The following is a 21,142-nucleotide window of genomic DNA, read 5'->3' as shown; positions in this document are numbered from 1 at the left end:
CTGTAGGATTTAATCTGTAGAATTATCTGTAGGATATAAAATGGCAATTTGGCGATGTATATCAAGAGCCTTTAAAATGCTTTTAGCAAGTAATCCCAGTTCAAAAAATTTATCCTGATGAAATAACAACTCACATACATGTGTAGAAAAATAGCCATTGCAGTAGGTGTAGAATAATGGCCATTATTTGTATGAAAAGAAGGAAGTCACCTGAGTTACAACAAAAGGGGAAAGTTTAAATTAATTATGGTTAAACAATCATTGCACTCTTGGGTTTATACCTGGAAGAAATAAATATATATGTCCACTAAAAGGCATGCACAGAATGTTCACAAAACACTATTCATGATAGCTCCAAATTGGAATCTACTGAAATGTTCATCTGTAAGTGGAATAGATCTGTAATTTGCAGTATATCCATATAATGGATTAGTATGCATTAAGGAACTACTAAGGAGAAGAAACAAAGTATTGCCACATGAACAACATGGATGGATTTTAACAACATAAAGCTGAATATAAGAAAGCCAGACATAAAAGAATATATACTGCATCATTCTATTTTTTAATTTTCAAAAATTGCTAATACTAAAATGGCATGACTATGAAATGGGATAGTCTGCAGCTATTAAAACACTTAAATATATTAGAAAATGTTCATAATTTAATAAGACAATAATATTTAAAGTTGTATGCATAATAGATGACCCCCATTCTGAAAAAATCATGTATATATATATGACCCCCATTCTGAAAAAAATCATTTATATATATATTTTGATATATATATATAGAGAGAGAGAAAGAGAGAGAGAAGTATCAGAGTCTTGATACAAAATATATAATAATACTCAGAATAATTAAAGGAGGCTTTATCTTAAATGATGATCAGGGGGTAGAGGAGCCACAAGGGATAGGGCAGCAATAAAGCTGTTGCTTCCCCTAGACCTGAAGAGACAAGAGGAGGGGCAGATCCCAAAACCCAGGAGATAGTTGCCCAGAGGGGAGAGGAGTGGTGGCCTTTGGGTGAAGGTTACAGCCTTCAGTGAATTTGAAGGGAGGAAGACAGGAATAACCTAACTCATTCTCCTCTCTTCTCCCAGTCTCCTGCTGGGGTTTCCATTACCCAAACCCATCAAGAAGCCAGAGGCACCGCTGATGAGATCCATACAGGTCAGCTGACAGAGAGCAGGGTGCCTAGGGGTGGGGTGTGGCCCATTGACCCCACGAGGCACAAGCTACCTATCAGGCGGATTCCTTTGATAACCTAGGTGAGAACCAGTGCCCAAGAGACGCCCCATTTGTTTCTATATATACATACCCTTATATTGTTTTACCATTGCAATAATATATGCCTGTTTTTTTAATTCTGGAAAGATGTATCAGAGTGTGTGTGTGTGTGTGTGTGTGAGTGTGTGTGAAGGGGTGGGTGCCTGTGAGGGTATATATGTGAAGTATGGCAGTGGATTTGTGTGTGAGAAGAACAGGTGTTTGTGAAAGTGTACAGGCAATAGGTGTTATTTATGTGTGTGCATGTCTGTGGAGTATGCATGTTAGTGAGAATTTGTAGGAAGGGCTGATTGTGAATAAGTGTGTGTGAGAGGTGGGAGTGGGCTGTGTGCTAAGATGTGTGTTTGTGACAATGCACGCATGCGTGTGAGGACACACATGGATGTAAGACTGTGTACATGGACGGGATAGTTAGATGTGTTCCAGGGTGTTTGTGAGAGATGTGTGGGAGGGTGTGTGTACGTATGGGTGGTAGTGCCTGGGTGTGAGAGAGATGAGGACATGGAAGGGGGTATGAGAAGAAATGCATGAGTAAGGAGGGGGATGAGTGTGGCAGTATGTGTAAGGGGATTTATAGATAGCATGTGTGTGCATGTGAGCACACAGGTAAGTGTATTTACATACATCCATACACATAGCAATAGAAACATTTCCTTCTAGGAAAACAGAAAAACTGGAAGAAAATACTCTAAAATGTTCATAATAGTCTCTAGTGTTGTTAGAACAGGGATCCTGGCTACTTCACTCACTTATGACCTTAGGCAAGGCACTCAATCTTTTGAATCTCCTTTCCTCTCTTGTAAATTGGGACAGTGTACCTACCTCACAGAGCAGTCGGAAGGAAATGCTTATAAAGGGATAAACATAAAGAGTCTGGCTCATTACAGGCAGTAAACAACTCTACTTTTCTGCTACTTTGTAGTCAGAAAAACAATGAACACTTCAGTCTTTTTTCTTCATTCCAAGAGCACATGAAAAATATTGTACGTTTCTGGAAACATGTAATAATAATACATCTCTTGACCAACAAATTGTGTCTTAATAAGAATGTATTTGAAAATTGGAATCCTCTTTTTCAATATGTAGCCAAATAGATATCTAGGTCCTTGGTTAATCTGTAGAAGGAAATCTTGCCTTTAAAATTCAGATCCATATGAGTGTTTAATTTTTCATGTGATTTCATTAATTTTCTGGTATTCAATAATCAAAACTAATCACAACTGATGCTGACAAGCCAAGGCCCTGATGGTTTTGCATTAATGAAATGGTAATACGAATGTAATATCCCATTCATATCACATTGTTTTAGCTAAAACTAAAGTCTCAAAGCTTATGCACTAGGGCATTAACAGGGATTACCAATGATGGAGGAGCTTTAGTGATTGTTATTTTTTTCTTTTAGCTTTGTGTTTTTTATAGTTTTTTAATGATGAACATATAGGGCTTATATAACAAGATTTCTACAAAAACTGATTTAAGAGGAAGTTGTTGTCCTAAGTTAAAAAGGCCCTAAATTCTTTCACTTATACTTGACTTTCTCTGCACTGACTCATTTCTCTAATAATAAAATAATAAGATTTTCCCTATTCCAGGGTCCTTTTTCTTAAAAAAAGAAAAGCTTGTGGCAGCAAATGGCCGATGTTATTCTACTTTTAATTTATTTCAAGCTTGTCTGTTTTCTTACTGATTTACTATCATCAGCATCAGGTCTCCGCAACCCAATTTATTTTGTGTTGTTAACTGCAGGCTCCACAGTATATGCATAATGTGAATTAGTTGCTTGGGGTCCTGCATAACTAGTTTACTTTTATGTAGATAACAATAAAAAAGGGGGATTCTGTATATCATATCTTTCCTTCCCACTCAGAAAACAACCTCCGCTATTAAAATGTAAACACAGCAAACTCTATTACAAATGCTATTAAACTTGTCTGAACTTAAGACAATAATTCTTGCAGAACGTACATCTCTGAACTGCAAAGAAGCCCTCAAACCCAAGAATGCTTTTTATGATCTGATTAGATTTTCCATCTGTCTCCAATAGCACATCTATCAAAGACTCAGTTCAAACAACTTGACTTGGAAACTTGGTAGTAAAATGTTGACAGAAACCTCCTTAAAACCAGCTACGACCCTTCTCTAGGGCAAAAGAAAGAGCAACCTGGCGTTACTATGCTGAATCAAACCACTGCTGTGGCTCCGTGAACACCTTCTTTTCCCACTTGAATTTGAGCTCTTTGGAAAGATCGCTCCTGCCGATCTTGTGGAGGTGACGAGCCAGAAGGCGAGCTTTGTCAGTGGAATTTGGAAGTGATTTTTTCCAGAAGCAAAGAAGTTCATTGATCTGTTCTGTGGGATCACCGGGGTTCTTCAGTCTGAGAAGCTCAATGGTGCTGCGGCTAAGAGGGAGGGACCAGGAGCGATGCGCGGCGTATTCTTCGAAGAGCTCCTCCGCCAGCCAGTGCAGCAGGTTGTCCCACAGGCCTTCTGCCAGGCACACGCGGAACACGCCGCGTTAGGACTCTTTCCCGGGGGCAGGGCTGATCTCACCCTCCGCACCTCCTCCCAGGAAGTCTAAGGGCTCTCTGGTTTGGCCTCTGAACGGTGGAAAGATCTGGAACCACCCCAGTGGACAGTTGAAAGCCTTTGGATCCCTGCCATTTCTGGGGTCTCCTCCCTGGAGGGAATGACTGATTGCCTAAGACTAGAAATGCTTCTCAGATTTTAACTCCCCTGAGATCCAGGAAGCCTTGTTAAAATGGATTTTAGGCTGTTCCCCAGCTAGTCTAATTAAGTAAAGCTAGAGTAGGGGCAAAATTGGGCATTTTTAACAAACTCTGAGGTGATGTTGACATTAGGGTCCCCAACCATACTTTGAGCAGCACTATGTTAAAGGATACTTTCTGGGTTCAAAAATATTTTTTTCGTAATTAGTACTAATCTGATGCATAAATTGTACCAACAGCTACACAATCCTCTCACCACCAGCCCCAACTACACACACACACAAACTCACCAAAATCCAACCCAAAGAGGAGTTCTGTGGAAGGTCCTTTACGCCAAAACATTTCCCCTGGCCTCTGGACTATTGAAACCACAAACATCTCCTTTGAATATATCCTGTATTTCAGCATACCCCTTCCCTTATCCTGTGACTCACGTCTACCACCTAAACTTATGATTCCATTTTTCTCTTGTTTGGTTGGTTGTTTATTTGTTTTTCTTTGTGTAACTCCAAGCCATCACTCCCAGTAAAGTCCCTGAGCCCCCCATCCCCCAGCCTCTGTGCCCCAGCCTGCACCATTCTCTGGCTAACTCTTGCCTGGTCTGATGGGAGGTAAGAATACTGCATCTGCCACCTTTGACTCCATGATTCCTTCCATCTACCTACTCACAGAAATTGCACATAAATTTACATTATGAATCGTGCCACTTTTCTGGGAAAGCTACTCAGGAAATGGAGTCTCCATTACTTTTAAATCAACATTCTGCTTCCATCGTGCAATATAGGCTCATGATGAAGGGGCAGGCCTTCTCTCCCCATCCACATCCTCTATCTCCTGCCATTGGCTGGCAGCAGCATCAGTAACCCTGTTAATCAGTCACACCTCCGACCACATTGTTCCTTCATCTTGTTGACATCAATCACCTGTACTGTGATTCCACATAAGAAACTGACTTTCATGGCCAATCCTCAGGTTTCATCTCCCTCCAAGGCATCAGCTTCTCAATATTACTGCTGACCACTACTTCCTAAACTTCCACAGCTCTGTGGTGTTCCTCCTACCTAATATGCTTCTTGCCCCTGTCACTGACGCAGTGAGTCCTTTGATGACCATCACTCATCTCTACTGGGTCTCACATACCTTCATACTATTAGAAGCACATGCTGCTCCTCATGATCAGCTATGTACGTCAACGACCGCCTTGCATCCACCTTGGGATCTGTTGTCCTTTTTAGCTTTCATCGTTATCAATTTATCAATTGCCAATCCTGCTTTACTCACCCTATACTCAACTACAGAGATGTTCAGGGTTATGAAACTATGCCAGATGTCATCAACTAACTCTGTGCTCTGTACACCATTCAAGTCTTTATAGCAGCTAACAAACCCATTAAAAAAAATCTTCTCCCTAAATGCAATCTTCCCGGCAAGTGCAAGAGGGGTGGGGGTAAGGGTAGAGGGAAAGGGAGAAGCAGACTCCCCACTGAGCAGGGAGCCCAACACAGGGCTCCATCCCAGGCCCCTGAGATCATGACCTGAGCTGAAGGCAGTCACTTAACCGACTGAGCCACCCAGGCGTCCTACAAAGCTGGGATATTTCACATCAGAGGAGATGGTTAGGGCAGTAAAAGTTGATGAATTCATTGAGGGGAGAGGACAGAGAAAGAAGAGGCCTGGGAGAGGAAGTAGTAATTCAGCAGAATCAGGAGGAAGAGAATCAACAAAGGGGAAAGAGAGGCAGGAGGAGAACCAGGGCAGGCTGTGGCACCCAAGGGAAGGAGTGAAATGCTTTCTGGAAATCAGAGAAGATGCAGACTGACAGTTGTTTGCTCTGAGTTATAATTAGGAGGGTGCCAGGAAGATCAGAAAGAGGGTATCTTTTGAAGACCAAGATCAAATAATAAATGATCTGAGGATCAATAAATTATTTAGTGACCATTAACATTATAAAATGAATTGTTTCAAAGGCTAAAATAGAATAAAAATGTCAAATTCTACCCTGAAATCTACATCACTGTTATATAATTGAATTATGTATAACCACAATCAACTATCAAATGTTTCCTTTGTTGTGGTTTCATACCCACATACCTCTATTTAAAATCTACTGGCTTCGGGGAGCCTGTGTGGCTCAGTTGGTTGAGCGACTGCCCTCGGCTCAGGTCATGACCCTGGAGTCCCAGGATCGAGTCCCACATCGGACTCCCTGCTCAGCGGGGAGTCTGCTTCTCCCTCTGACCTCCCCCCCTCATGTACTCTCTCTCTCTCTCAAATAAATAAATAAAATCTTTAAAAAAAAATCTACTGGCCTCAAACATGGAGTTGAAGAGACCACACTTTGATTCACAAATTAATTGTCAACATTTCAGAAAAAACTGTCGTTGTTTACCAAAGCAAGCAATTACTTAGTTATCTTAGTAAAATAATCCTTAGCAGGGTTCATATTTCTTGTAGATTTCAAAAATTTTAATTACACCCATATTTGAGAATTGTGCATGACTTCCAAAGGAAATTCATTTATTACGCTAATAAACATAATGATTATTTAATTGCAAAGTCACTTTCTCCTTTTTTTATACAACGATTCACATACATATATACGAGGAAAAATAGTGCCACTGTAAGGAGGACTGAGCAAATATTTCATACCTACAGGATTGGTAGAAATTCTTTCGGTACTCTGTGGATGGTTGATCAATTTTTTATGCTATTGGAAGGAAAGGACACAGAATAAGCAGAAGAATTCATTAATTTGTGAACAAGCTACAAATAAAAATCCATCTGAACCTTACCCATATTTGAAAGAAGTACTGAACTGCACACCTTGTAAAAGTAGATTGTGTATTTGTGCATGCATGCTCAGCAATTGCTTTCCTAAGATAAGGCAAAATACATTAACCCAAATCTTTCAATGAATTTAAATGTAAGACTACACATTTAAATATTAGTATAGCAATCATGTTAACTCTGAATAAATATTTTCCAACTAAAATTTGAAACTGTTAAGACCAACAAACACAGAGCAAGCTACCTGTATGCAACAAATGCAATATTTTATTAAAGCCCTGATGGGGAAGGCACCTTGCCCCAGCACTCAGCACGAGGCCTGGGTTCTCTAACAATAATTTTTGGGAATGAATAAGTGAACCAAAGTGCATACATGATGCCAAAAATAATCATGTTTTTGAGCAGATATTATTCTGAAACCAATATTTTATCAAGAATATTCAAATATACAATTATTACTTTTCTCCACTGTCTGCAGAACAGTTTGTTCTCAGTGAATATGGGATCATGGAAACAACACAGGAGATAAAGGAACAACATCTGGGTTTGGAAAACTGTTCAGTTGTCTGGACAATTTATTTACCTCTCTGGTCTCAGCTCTGAAATGTGATTTATTAAAAAAAAAAAAATCTCAAAAACCTGTATACAAATGTTCGTAGCAGCTTTGTAACAGCCTCAAACTGGAAATAATTAAAATTTCCTGCAGTAGTGAATGGTTAAACAAACTATGGGATATCCACACTATGGGGTGCTATTCAGTAATAAAAGGAACAGATCATTGATACAACCAACAATTTGCATGGGCCTCTGCCTAATGGTTGAGTAAAAAAAAACTCCAGTCTTAAAAGGTCACATATTCTAGGATTCCATCTATATTACATTCTTAAAATTACAGAATTATAGAGATGGAGAATAGATTCGAAATTGCCAGGAGTTATGTATGGTGAGAGGTGACCATAAAGGAGTAGCACAAGGGAGATCTTTGTGGTGATAAAATAGTTCTGTATCTTGAATGCAGTGGTTACACAATCTACACATGTGATAAAATGGCCTAGAACTATAGACACACATTATATCAATGTCAGCTTCTTGGTTTTGAAATTGTGGTATAGTTATGTAAAATGTAACCACTAAGGAGAATGGGGTAAAGGATAGCCCAGACCTCTCTGTACTCTATTTTCCAACTTCCTTTGAATCCATAATTATTTCAATAAAAACCTTTTTTTTTTCATAGAGTGAGTTTAAATACCTTTTAATTATTTGGAAAATTTTGGAAAATACAGACAACCCTGAAGGAAAAAAATACCTTCTACAAATCATTTTCCAAGCTTCATGTAGGTTTTTAAAAAGCTGTCTATAAAACCTGACATAGATTTACTTACATGCAGATGCACTGGTGACAGAAAATGCTACAGTAGTAATTTACAGTGGAACCAAGTTTTGCATGCATGCACAGTAAAGAATATTTCAGTGATCCCACTTAAGGTACTGGTATGAACAATAAAGTTGTTGAAAAGCTAGTATTTCTCATTAATACTGACTAAATGGTCAAAATAATATACACATAAAAGCATATGAACTAATATATTAGGAGCCACACAGGATTTCAGAAAATTAAGACTGGTAATCAAAGTTAATTTTTAAAGATTTTATTTATTTGTTTATTTATTTGAGAGAGAGAGAGAGAGAGAGAGAGAGCACATGAAGGGGGCTGGGGCAACAGGAGAGGGAGAAGCAGACTCTCCGCTGAGCAGGGAGCCCGACATGAGGCTCGATCCAGAACCCCGAGGTCATGACCTGAGCTAAGGGCAGACACTTAACCCACTGAGCCACCGAGGTGCCCCTCAAAGTTAATTTTTAATGACAACGTATCCATAAAATACTCAATGGCACCAATTTTTATTGTGAAAATGTCATTAGCTATAAATGCCTCCTTCCTGTAAGAATGTTCTCAAGGGCAAATGCCTCTACCATTTAAGATAAGAGGTGAAATTTTTCTTATATTTGAATATTTTCCTCTCTAAACTATTGAATTGCCAAGTGCCTGATCAAAGGCAATCCTCACATATGCTTCAGTACCTCTCAAAATAAAAACATTCTTTTAAAACACTTACTTCACAGCAATGATACAAGGATAATCCAAGTGTGTTACACCAACTAACATAGCACACTGCTGGTTCATAGGGAGATTTCAATACAAGTGGTTAAATCTGAATGTCGTACTTTGTAGGTATTCTTGTCATAGTCATCACATAAACATGTATATAAAATTTCCATTGAGGAGCTTTAATGGGGGGAAATTAGGAAATAACATAAGAACAACAAAAGTTCAAGTGTATTAATATTGTGGAACTGAAAAGTAAGTGCACATAATTTTTGAAACATCAACTATGTGCTTAAACCTCACGAAACAAAAAATGAGAAATAGCAATTTAAACAGTGAAGCAGATTCTATCTTTCCCATCAAAGGGCACATGGCCTGGATTGAGAGTGAGACAAGAGACACTGTGTTATTTCTTTGTATAAATAAATTTCCTCCCTCAGTCCTTCTTTCTTCAGAAATGTCTCATAGCATTTTGATGCACTGAGAGTGAGTCTAGTGTTTAAGGATATGTATTTTTTCACATACTTGAAAATTCAAGCCCGGTCCTTCTGGTGCCCAATGGTAAAAGTAGTGGGTTGGAACAGCATGGAAATCTCTGGCTAGACTTGAAGGCACTATGCTGATCTCCCAATTGGCCTCTTCATCAGGGACGTTCAGTGCTCCCTTCACTTCCTTTTTCTTCCCTTTCCCTTTTTTGTTTTGTTTTGTTTTGTTTTGTTTTGTTTTTGCATGATTTTTTCTGTGCACTATTTTTGCCCTGCATATCACCTTTCAACTCTCACTAGTGCTCAGGGTCAGCTCCAGGCAGAACAGAGAAGCCTCTGCTTGTCCTATATCGTGTCCCCTCCCACAGATTCCCAGTATCAAGGGGGTCCCTGGATGCCTTCCATGGTGGCCCTGACTCCAATTTTTTCCTACTTTCCTCTCTTCCCTCTTCTAATCCAAAGGTGTCATTCTGTTGCATCTTCTCAGCTTCTACTATTTGGTGAAGGAAAGTTTGCTATTTTTCTAAGGTTACCTGCTTTTATATTAATATTGTGTATTTTATTTTGCTGAATACCATTTGTTAAATGCCATGTGGAACATGTCACTGCTCAGGAAGATTGTTGGCAAAATCTAAACCTGGCTTCCAAGCTCTCCGTAATACACACCTACCTTGTAAAAGAGTGTAGTGGGGTGTAAGTAGCAGTTTTACCTTCACCATTAGCCTCGCAAAGGCATCAGTATAAAATTATAAGTAACTCAGATATATACAGATGTGTCCTATTTATACTGTTCAGTGCAGTGCAGGCCTCATTAACTTAAAAGTGATTAAAAAAATTGGAAGCAAAGAAAGCCATTCACACCTGAAATGGTGTTGTGTTTCGAATTTTATAGGCCATTGTTGTTAAGACTCCTTCAATTATTATTCTTTCTGCATTGCCTAAATACAACCCTGTTACTGAATTCTTAAAACCAAGCAAACCATTTTTTAGCTGAGCTCATATATGTGCCATCTTGATCTTCTTGTGTGCAACCCAAAAAACTGGACTTGAGCACATTTATTATTTTACCCAACATTATTTCCCATGGCACCTTCAAAACTTTCCCTTCATTATGTTTTCACCACTCCAAGAACCTGCTATGATCAGTCTTGGCTCTGCTTGTTAGGTTGGAATGTCTTTGAGAACCAAAAGGCATCTTGTTCCTATATTAATTCTTCACAGCGCTGGAAATGGTATTGTATACATAGGGTGGTATAAACTGTTCATATGATGATATCTTCTCTTGACCTGAATGATCTCCTCCTACAAATCCTACCATATTTTTAAGGCACCAGTCAAATTTCACCTCTTTTATCAACTACTGTTGTCCGTGCTTTCATATTTGGGAAGTTAGGTACTATCATTCAATTTATCTTTTAACTTAATACTGTGTTGTTGTTAATGACATTCTTGTATGCCTGTTTTCTCTCCCCAATTTAGCTTTCAGTGCTTTATTGTATCCTTTTTCTTTTTCAAGAAAATAAGTAGCTTTATTAACATGGCAACTTTTTTCCCTTCATAGTAGGGTTTGGACCCCAAATACTTATCAGTTCTGCTATGTAAATGAACTTATGGCTGGACTACTTACAGAACCTTGAAGATACCTATTCCCTGTCCATTGTAGGGTCCGATGTAGACAGTCCTCAGTTTTCTTTCCCAGCCCCTCAAAAGCTTCTGTAAATATCCCTTACATTTTATGTCCAGAATCCCCTGAAATGCATCAGGGGATTCCATCAACTTGTATAGAATACCAAGATCTTGTCTTCTGTTTTAGGTTCTATGTCAAATAAAGCTGAGTTAGGCTGTCCAAACAAACTGACCAAACGGTGAAGTCAGTTAGTGTGTCACATGAAATTTAAATTTTGAACAAAACACCTCTCTCCTCCTTTGGGCTCACCCAGAAATTAAAGTCTCAAAATATAGACAATACCATCGTCTGCTCCTTCTTCTGATTCATCCGTCCTAGCCATATCGGCCCCATTCACATCCCCAGCTGAAGTCTGGTCCCTTGTTCAGCTTCTTCAGCACTTGTTGCATGGAGTTGTCATCTAGAAGTAATGTAGCTCATTCAGTGCCTCCAGAGCTGGAGAAATCCAATTCTGAGTCTCATGAATCACACTCAGACCCAAAGTTCCAGGGAGCTCTCCAGTCACACAAGAAAGAGAAAAGCACCTCAACATTTAGAAATAGCCAAACTCCAGGAACAAATCCAATTCCTGCAAGAGTTTACAATCTAGGCCCTAATTCTCTTGTGTGAGAGCATTTTCAAAAAAAAAAAAAAAAAAAAAGTTACTTTCCCCAAACAAAATATTTAACAATCCAAATTCATCCTGAAGTCATCAACCACAGACCAACCATCAGAAACATAGTATAAGTGAGGACAGCATGTAGACGGAGAAGAGAAAAAAGAAGAGAAAACACAGAAGGCTCTCTAGTTTCAGCTTCTCTACGGTGTCAATCTCCATCAGTTGACCCGAAACCACTGGCTGTAAACTGCTGATCCTCCAAGATGATTTATTTGCTTTTCTCGGTCTCCTAGACTAGGTCAATCAATGCCTCACTGCCATCTTTATCATCTCTTTGGCCTTCTTTGCATTGTTTAGTCACTCCTCGACTCCATCTTTTGGGTTCTAAAGATGATCCAGCGTGCTTTCCTCCGAGGCATTCTCATGGGTTTTTATTTGGATGAGCAGACCTTCCATTTTCCACAGCATGCTCCTATTCTTGCATCTAAGCTCTCCCCTGCACTCAAGTGCAAGATGTTATGTCCTCCTGCATCTTGCTGATGATTAGAAGAAGGAATTGCTTGAACTCTTCCTTAGACTCCAGCGCTTCCACTTTCCCTGGGACTGATAGTTTGATGATGACCAATGGCTGTATTTTTCCTGCTACTCCAGAATTACAGCATCAATGTGAGCAGAGAAGCAGCAACAACATGGAGACCCAGCTGTCAACGAGAGCTCTGCATATTGAGGCCCCTTTCAAGACAAGACTGTGCCTCTGTTTAAATAAATCTTTAGGCCCATGATGGAGATGCTTCTGCCCAGGGTGCAAAGTCAGAAAACCAAAACTTAGATAATTTTTGTGTCTCTGTAAATGTACTGCTTGACCAGAAATGCAGTATATCCAGCTAGACAATCCCCAAAGGCCAAGCCAATTCTGGGCCTCTCACCTCAAACAAGATTGATTATGTGGCCCCAGGCAATCAGATATTTTCCATTTGTCTCTTCCTTATTCTTTAGTCATCCTATAAAAGCTTTTTGCCTTCCATCCCATTTTGTAGTTCTCTGAGACTGCCCACTTCATGAAGTATTAAATAAAGTTTGTATTACCTCAATTGTCTTCTTTTTTTTAATAAGATTTTATTTATTTATCTGAGAAAGAGAATGAGAGACAGAGAGCATGAGAGAGAGGAGGGTGAGAGGGAGAAGCAGACTCCCTGCTGAGCAGGGAGCCCAATGTGGGACTCGATCCCAGGACTCCAGGATCATGACCTGAGCTGAAGGCAGTCACTTAACCAACTGAGCCACCTAGGCGCCCCCCAATTGTCTTCTTTAATCATTTTTAATACCTCTTTATGGACTCGCTGCTCATAGAACCTATTATATCATTTTCTGTATCTTCTTTTATATCAGTACTTATATTTACCAAACGGTTGCCACACCATACCTCAATAAATACGTCATAGCCATGAGGACCCTCTGTGGACAATCCTGAGGATTGTTATCATCGTAAATTTAAGGTCTTCTGTTTCAGCAGGGACTAGGGCTGCTCAAGAATATTTTTACGTATCCCTTAAGATTCTTCCACCATTCCCTACAGTGGATACTTCAAACCTTTACCACTCTTTGCAAGACCTCTACCTCGCCTCTAACTGCCACTCTCTCAGCAAGGGGTTTTATCTTCTACTCACTGAGAAAATAAAGGAGAAGTTCTCAAACTTTAGTGTTCATGAAAATTAATCTGAAATAAAAGGCAAAAATAAAAAATAAAAATAAGCTCACAGCTTGATTCAATGGGCCTCAGATAAGGCCATATTCATACCAAGCCAAGTGGGTGACTCTGATACTGAAATATGGTGGCTGCCCTTAGAAAAACACTGTCAAGTAGGACATACACCAGTTATCAACTTGTACCCCAAATGGATCCTACCGAGTGCACAGAAGAATGAAAGAAATAGCTTTATCCAAAAAATGACAAAGATTTCTAATACCAGGACCAAAGGGAAATACGGCTTGCCTCTTACATACCCTACACTGTAGGAATATAGTAGTCATAATCATGGCTAATTCATACATTACCTTACAGGGGTGACACAGATGTCTTAGCTCTGGTGTCCGCCTCCTCATCCAGAAACTCTAGCTTCTGGCACATACCTGTCCAAGTGTTCCGAGCAGACTCACAGGCTTTATTCTCTTGGCAGCCACACTGTTCCACTAGCTACCCCTCGATGTTCAGCCAGGCAATGCAGCCACCCATGCTCCTTTTGTGGACCCAACTGTCTCCCTTCCCAGGGCTTCCATGTACACTATCATGTAGTGTGCCATGATGGTTTCTATTCATCCTGCACTCTTGCTCCAGAGGTATCATATAAGCAGAGTTGTTGCACACTAGTGGTTAGCTGTAAGTTTGTTCCACTGCGGCTCTGCCATTATTCGGACGCATCCCGACTGGCTCTGTACGGAGCTCATGGTTGTTCCTCGTTTTTTCCAACGCAAAGCAATTCTCCACTAGTGGCCACCTTAAACCCTCCTAGTATGTATGCCCTGTGGTAAAATGTGATGGAATGAAGAAAGCAGCTCCCTACCCATTGTGTTACATGATAGTAAAGTAATATTGACTGTGCCCTGATGTGTCACAGAGTTTAGAGAAAGAGGTCTTCCGTTTTTTAGTTAAAACTTTGGAAAACAGTGTGGAGGTTCCTCAAAAATTTAAAAATAGAGCTACCCTATGACCCAGCAATTGCACTCCGGGGTATTTACCCCAAAGACACAGATGTAGTGAAAAGAAGGCCCATATGCACCCCAATGTTCATAGCAGCAATGTCTGCAATAGCCAAACTGTGGAAAGAGCTGAGATGCCCTTCAACAGATGAATGGATAAAGAAGATGTGGTCCATATCTACAATGGAATATTACTCAGCCATCAGAAAGGATGAATACCCAACTTTTACATCAACATGGATGGGACTGGAGGAGATGATGCTCAGTGAAATAAGTCAAGCAGAGAAAGTCAATTATCATATGGTTTCACTTATTTGTGGAGCATAAGGGATAGCGTGGAGGACATTAGGAGAAGGAAGGGAAAAATGAAGGGAGGGAAATCGGAGGGAGAGATGAACCATGAGAGACTATGGACTCTGAGAAACAAACAGGGTTTTAGAGGGGAGGGGGATTGGTTAGCCCCGTGATGGGTATTAAGGAGGGCACGTACTGCATGGAGCACTGGGTGTTATACCAAAACAATGGATCGTGGGTCACTACATCAAAAACTAATGATGTTAATGTATGGTGACTAACATAACATAATAAAATTAAAGAAAAAAAGAGCCCCTCAAAAAAAATAAATAAAAACTAAAAGCTTTCTCTTTAGGACACAATCACATATCCAAGGGGCTGAACTGAGAAACACATTTCACTAATAACTATGGCACTCGATTCTGATAGTTTCTGATGCTTCAAATGTATATTAATATGCTGTGCATTTAACATAGAATATTTAATACATATTTATATGTATTTAATAAAATATATTTATATATTTAATATACAGTTGACCCTTGAATGATACAGGTTTGAACTGCACAGATCCACTTACACATGAAATTCTTCAATAAATACAATATAGCACAGTAAATGTATTTTCTTTTCCTAATGATTTTCTTAATAATATTTGCCTTTCTCTAGCTCCCTTCATTGTAAAAATACAGTATTAATCCATATAACATACAAAATATGTCTTAATCAACTATTTATATTATCGGTAAGGCATCCAGTCAATAGTAGGTTATTAGCAGTTAAGTTTTGAGGGAGTCAAAATTTACATGTGGATTCTCAGCTGTGCAGGGGCCAGCACCCCTAGTCCCTACATTGTTCAAGGGGTAACCGTATATAAATATGCATGTGTGTTTTTAGGCAAATCCACCCTGACCTCCACAAAGGGAATTCTGTCAGATCATATCACATTTACTCAGTTATTTCAGACCCAGTAAACACAGGTTAGTTTCTTACCCAGAAAGTACCTCAACTTTCATATAAAAATCTTCTAAGCTGGTAAACCCTCAGCCCCCATTTATGAGGCAAGTCTGAAACTCTCAAAATTGAGCCTGCTTCATTGTTACTTACAAATTCTTTTTCTTCTCGGTTATCTCATCTATCTTTGCCCAAAATACTGTGAGGAAAATGAAGGAGCTCTTACTGTTTTCCTCTCTGATCAGTGAGGATAGCAAGGCTCAAGAGTGGTTGAGGTCTCATGGCTGGGACCTCGGAGAGTTGAGTGGAGGGTTGAACCCCGCTGTGATTAACTCTAAAGCTGGTGCTTTCTTTCCCTAATACAAGGCTGCTTGAGCATGCAGGCTCTGGGGGACTTCTGAGCTTAAAGCCCACTCTGTCAATTGTTGGTTCCTGAGAGTCAATTTGTGCCTCAGTTTCCTAAACCTTAAATTTACTATCCTTATCTGATCTACTTCTTAGGTTTGTAGTGAGCTTTGAATGAAATAAAATAATGCACTTTCATTGGCATAAAATGGAATAGCTTAGTTGAGTTCCTTGCACACCGTGGGTGCTTGACAAAAGTCACTCGTTTCGGTCACCCCTGTCTTACAGAACTAGAGTCTCATGTTGCATGCAGAAAGGCTTTATACACCTCCCAAATTCAAATACATAGATGATTGTCCAAAGATCCATTTGTAACTAAAGCTAATCCTGTTAAGTATAGCTTTATGTATAGCAACACGTGATCTGAGTGTTGCCATGACATAAAAATCCTGGAGACCCTCTCTTTCCTGGTGGTTTCACCGGGGTTAGGCACTGCTGACCACCTAGTCTCTGACAGGGCTTAGAAAGAAACATAAAGTTTCCATCTTGGCCAGGATTCACCCTCCTGTTTTGCTTTCAGGATGCTTAGGATGGTGCCGGTGTTAACTAAGTTAACCTCACTCTAGAAACATGCGCTTGAAAACAAGAAATGAGAAGCAAGGCAGTGCAAACAATTGCCCTGACAATTGCCTCTAGGGTTGATTTGTTTGATAACATAAGTCATCATCGTGCACCTGTCCCCCCTTCCAGCCTAGGACAAACTTGCATCAAATGAGGGAGTTCCGCAAGGATGATGGGGTGAAATTCCTGCAGAGATCACTACAATAATCCACGAAACTTAATATAAAAGTAAAAAAAGGGGGGGGTCAGACAATTATAAATCCTTCCCATTATTTCACACATATTTTGAAGTGCTAAGTAGAAACAATGACATAATATGATGCTATCTTTGAATCCCATAGGAATATCCTATTTGGGGGCACCTGGGTGGCTCAGTCGGTTGAGTGTCTGACTCTTGGTTTCAGCTCAAGTTATGATCTCAGGGTCACGAGTTCAAGACCCTCGTCAGGCTCCACCCTCAGCACAGAGTTTACTTGTCCCTCTCCCTCTGCTCCTCCCCCTGCTCTCTCTTTCTCTCTCTCAAATAAATTAATAAAATATTTTTAAAAAAGGAATATCCTATTTTAAATTGTTATCAGGTGCTAATTCTAAGAGCACCCACAATAATACTATTGGTATGGGCAGATATAGAAATAATAAGTGGAGGTTTTCTCTTTAATTTCTACCTGTCTACTAGTTTTCAGGGTCTCTACTAGAGAACCAGTTTTTATGTAAAGTAACATGAAAACCTTCTGACACTTAAAGCACCATCTAGCATGGATGCCACCTAGCACCGCAGAATGACGTCAGGGAAATATAACAAACAAACAAAAATGCCATGCTGATATTATTATTTTATATTTACCCTATGGGCACTTTTGCATAAAAAGACTTTCACTGGTTAATTATTATGATATCTTGGGACAACAACTCCTCCCTCCCGTCTTAACTCCCACACCCTTTCTACTTCCACACACCTACTGCAGGTTTTTCTGGTAAATGGGTCATTTATTTTGTAGTTAGAAGATATCCAAGTAAAAGTGTATGAATAATAATAGATCAGGGAAGTATATATAATTAGAATGTTTCTGTGTATCTTTAGCACAGATTTTACCAGAAGCTTTTAAGATACCATAACCAAATACTGGCTTTCACTGCTTACTTTTACTCTGATTTATCTTGCATAGAGATCTCTGCAACTAAGTAATTGCTGCCATTTGCTTAACCTGAGTTCATTTATTGCATCATAATAGCAAATTGTATATTCTCAATCTTTCTAATGTACAATTTCTATAGAATTCTTAATGCCTTTGCACTGTAAATAAGTTAGATAGAATATTGATCAAAGACGTAATCTGGTACAAATGATTAATGTTAGCATAAAACTGTGCTGCAGTTATGCATGCAATGTAACACCAAATCAAAGTTGAGTCAATATCAATGTGGAGTGAGGATGTACTGGTGTGAAGAAGTGGCTAGACTTCTAGTTTCCAGTCAGGCATGTAAGAAGCTGGAAGTTGCCACTCTGTCCTAATAAGTAAAAATGCTGACAAACTGAAAAATCAACAACTCTTTTTAGATCCATCAGGCAAATGAGGTCACAGGGCGAACCTCTGTCCCCAAAATTGAAGAGACTGACCGATGAATACAGAGAATCACAGCTTACCAGAGCGGAAACTGCCTCCAGATGCAGCGCCAGGTAAGGAAACCTGAACTATAATTGACAAATTGCTGGAGGCTTAATGTGAACAGATCTAAGAGTTAAAAACTTCAGAGAGACCCAGTCAAGGGGAACTCACACACTTTTGTGAATTTTACCTACATGAACTTCAACCAGGTTCTCATAGTGAAAGCTCAGAAAAATTCCCCCTGCTTCCAGCAGGGGGAAGGGGAAAAGAACCACTTTAAATATACCAGAAAGTTCTGTAGAACTTAGTAGAAAGTTCTTAGTAGAAACTATATAGCCAGAGCCTAATCTGCTGGGGTTTTATTAGAGTCTAACTGACTGGGGGGTGGAGGGAAATGCCCAACTCCCCCCTCCTCTAGACATCCTGCTCCCCAGAATGGGGAAGTTAGGAGGGAGACTGAGGGACTCATGTGAGGTTCATAGTCCAGAGGTAGAAGATCACTGAATACTGAGACCTTATCATAGGGCTATAGAACACCTCCCCTCACCCAAATCTTACCACCACAATACTCAAGGCCTATTTGCAGTAGTTCCTTTTACCCAGTACAGTGTGTTCAGTTATCAGGAAAAAAAATGACATAACATACTAAAAGGCAAAAAGACACAATTTGAGGAAATGGAGCAAGCATCAGAACCAGATTCAGATATGGCAAGGATGTTAGAACCAGCAGACCAAAAATTTTACAAAACTAGGATTAATATGCTAAGGGCTGTAATCGAAAAAGTGGATAGTACATAAGAGCAAATGGGCACTGTAAGCAGAGAGGTGGAAATTCTGAGGAAGAACCAAAAAAGATTGCTAGAGATCAAAAACACTGTAACAGAGATGAAGAATGCCTTTGATAAGTATATCATATGGCTGAGGAGGGAGTTCCTGAGCTTGAGGATCTCTCAATAGAAATCACAAAGTTAAAAATGAAAGAGAAAAAAAAAAAGATAAACAGAACATCCAAGAACTATGGAACTACAAAAACCATACATGTAATAGAAATTCCAGAAGAAGAAATATATAAAGGAACAGAAGAATTATATGAAATAATAGTGAGAATTTCTGCAAATGATTGTCAGAGATGAAACCACAGATCCAAGAAGCTCAGAAAATACCAAGCAGGACAAATGACAGACAAATACAGAACTATTATTATTTCATTCCAAACCCATGACAATAATTTGAATAACCGTCATCTCCGTTTCCCAGATGTAACTTCTCCAAGGTAACATGTTCTTAAAACCTAGGTCTGTTTAAAGCCCTAACTTAAACAGTGAATCATATTGCCTCCAGACAATGATATCAGCTATCATTTTTTGTTATTTACCATGTACGGATAATTACTCTAACCGTTTAAAGTATATCATATAGCCTCAGTATAGTCTATCTACAACCTTGTGAGATAGTTGTTATTAGGTCTACTTCACAAATGAGAAAACTGAGGTCTAGAGAGGTAAAATCATTTAACCAAAAATATTTAATTTAACACTTGTAAGAATACTGATCCTTTATTTTTTAACCTGTAAGTTAAAACTTGTATGTAAAGTGAAGGTTGAAAGTGTAAGGCAAGATGTTCACTCAACCATTCTAGTACTTGTTGTGCTATGCTCCCCATTTACATAAATCGACTTTACCAGTCTGGACTGCGAGCCAGTATTAGGTGAAGGGAAAGAGCTCAGCTCAGCCTAATCATACTACTTATTAAACTTGAGATCTTAAAGTATTCCCTTTGTGCCTCAAATTCCTCATGTATAAAATGGGCATGATACTAGTACCTGCTTCATAGAGCCATTGAAGGTAACACTGAGTTCTTTTTTTTAAATTTCTACTTATTTATTTTAAGTAATCTCTATACCCAAAGTTAGGCTTGAAATCACAATCCCGAGATCAAGAGGCATACGTTCTACCCCTGAGCCAGCCAGGTGCCCCAGAAACACTGAGTTCTATCATGTAACTTAAAGCAGGACACATTGTATGTAGTAAGTACTCAAAATAATAACTGTCATTACTTAATATTTTTCTCTTTAAAATTGCTCTTTTTTACCTACACAAATACATTTTTAAAAGAAACATATTTTAGTCATTAGTGGAAAAACAATTTCGCTTATAAAACCACACGGAAACCTTAAAAATAAATACAATTAAAACAGTACTATTGAAGTCTGTTGCCAACCAAGATTTCTGAGCCTAAGAATTGTCCTCTGCTTATTAACAGGGAAGATTTTGTGTTAGAGAGATGTGAAAATACGCTAACATTAACCTGAGATCTACTCAGAGGGTCAGGGAAAGGATTAGAGAGCGAATAGCTTCCTCACCATGTGAATCCATTTTATTTAAAGCTGGTGTGTTACCATCCTTAAAAAAAAAAAAAAAAAAAAAGGAAAAAAAAAAGCTCTTGCAGTTTGGAAAAAAAGTATAACAGAACATTCCCTTTATCTGCTGGGAATCGTATCTTTTACAGTAAACATATATGGAAAGTATTTTTGTTCTTTTAAAACCATAGCGAATATTTTGAGGGAATCTGAATTATAAATCATCAACAAAAAGCAAGGAATGTGAACTTATAACCTAAGCCAGAAAAAGCTGGAGCCTTCATCATATGAAAGGGATAGCAATTATCTCTGCTCTGAAATGAGGTGTTATGAACTGTTGTCACCACATGAGTTAGACAGAGGACCTTACTGAGCTGTTCAGAAGTGACTATGCATTTAACATCAAGATGATAAAGTCTGCTTCTGCCTCAGAAGCAGAAAAATCCCAAATAACAAAGGAAACCACCATCCGAGGCTATGGCAGCTCTATTTCAAGGCTTAGCTACAACAAAAGGTCCAACCAGTCTGGCTCTCTGAAAGGCCTAGAATTGCCAAACACGCTGAAGGGGCAAGGGATATGAGAGGCA

At 39.1% G+C, this 21,142-nt stretch overlaps 1 protein-coding gene across 1 annotated transcript in view; it reads right to left on the bottom strand.

Annotated features, from left to right (window-relative positions):
* Positions 1-3,460: 3,460 nt before the first annotated feature.
* Positions 3,461-21,142, bottom strand: part of DTHD1 (death domain containing 1) — a 60,583-nt gene continuing 42,901 nt past the window's right edge. Inside the window, 3 exon segments of the mRNA XM_027600119.2 lie at positions 3,461-3,777; positions 6,666-6,723; positions 15,588-15,597. Coding sequence (XP_027455920.2) covers positions 3,461-3,777; positions 6,666-6,723; positions 15,588-15,597 — 385 coding nt within the window.

Source organism: Zalophus californianus, chromosome 2, assembly GCF_009762305.2.
Source record: "Zalophus californianus isolate mZalCal1 chromosome 2, mZalCal1.pri.v2, whole genome shotgun sequence".
Lineage (NCBI taxonomy): Eukaryota > Metazoa > Chordata > Mammalia > Carnivora > Otariidae > Zalophus > Zalophus californianus.
Note: the sequence above shows the minus strand (reverse complement) of the source record. Positions and strands in the feature narration are given on the sequence as shown.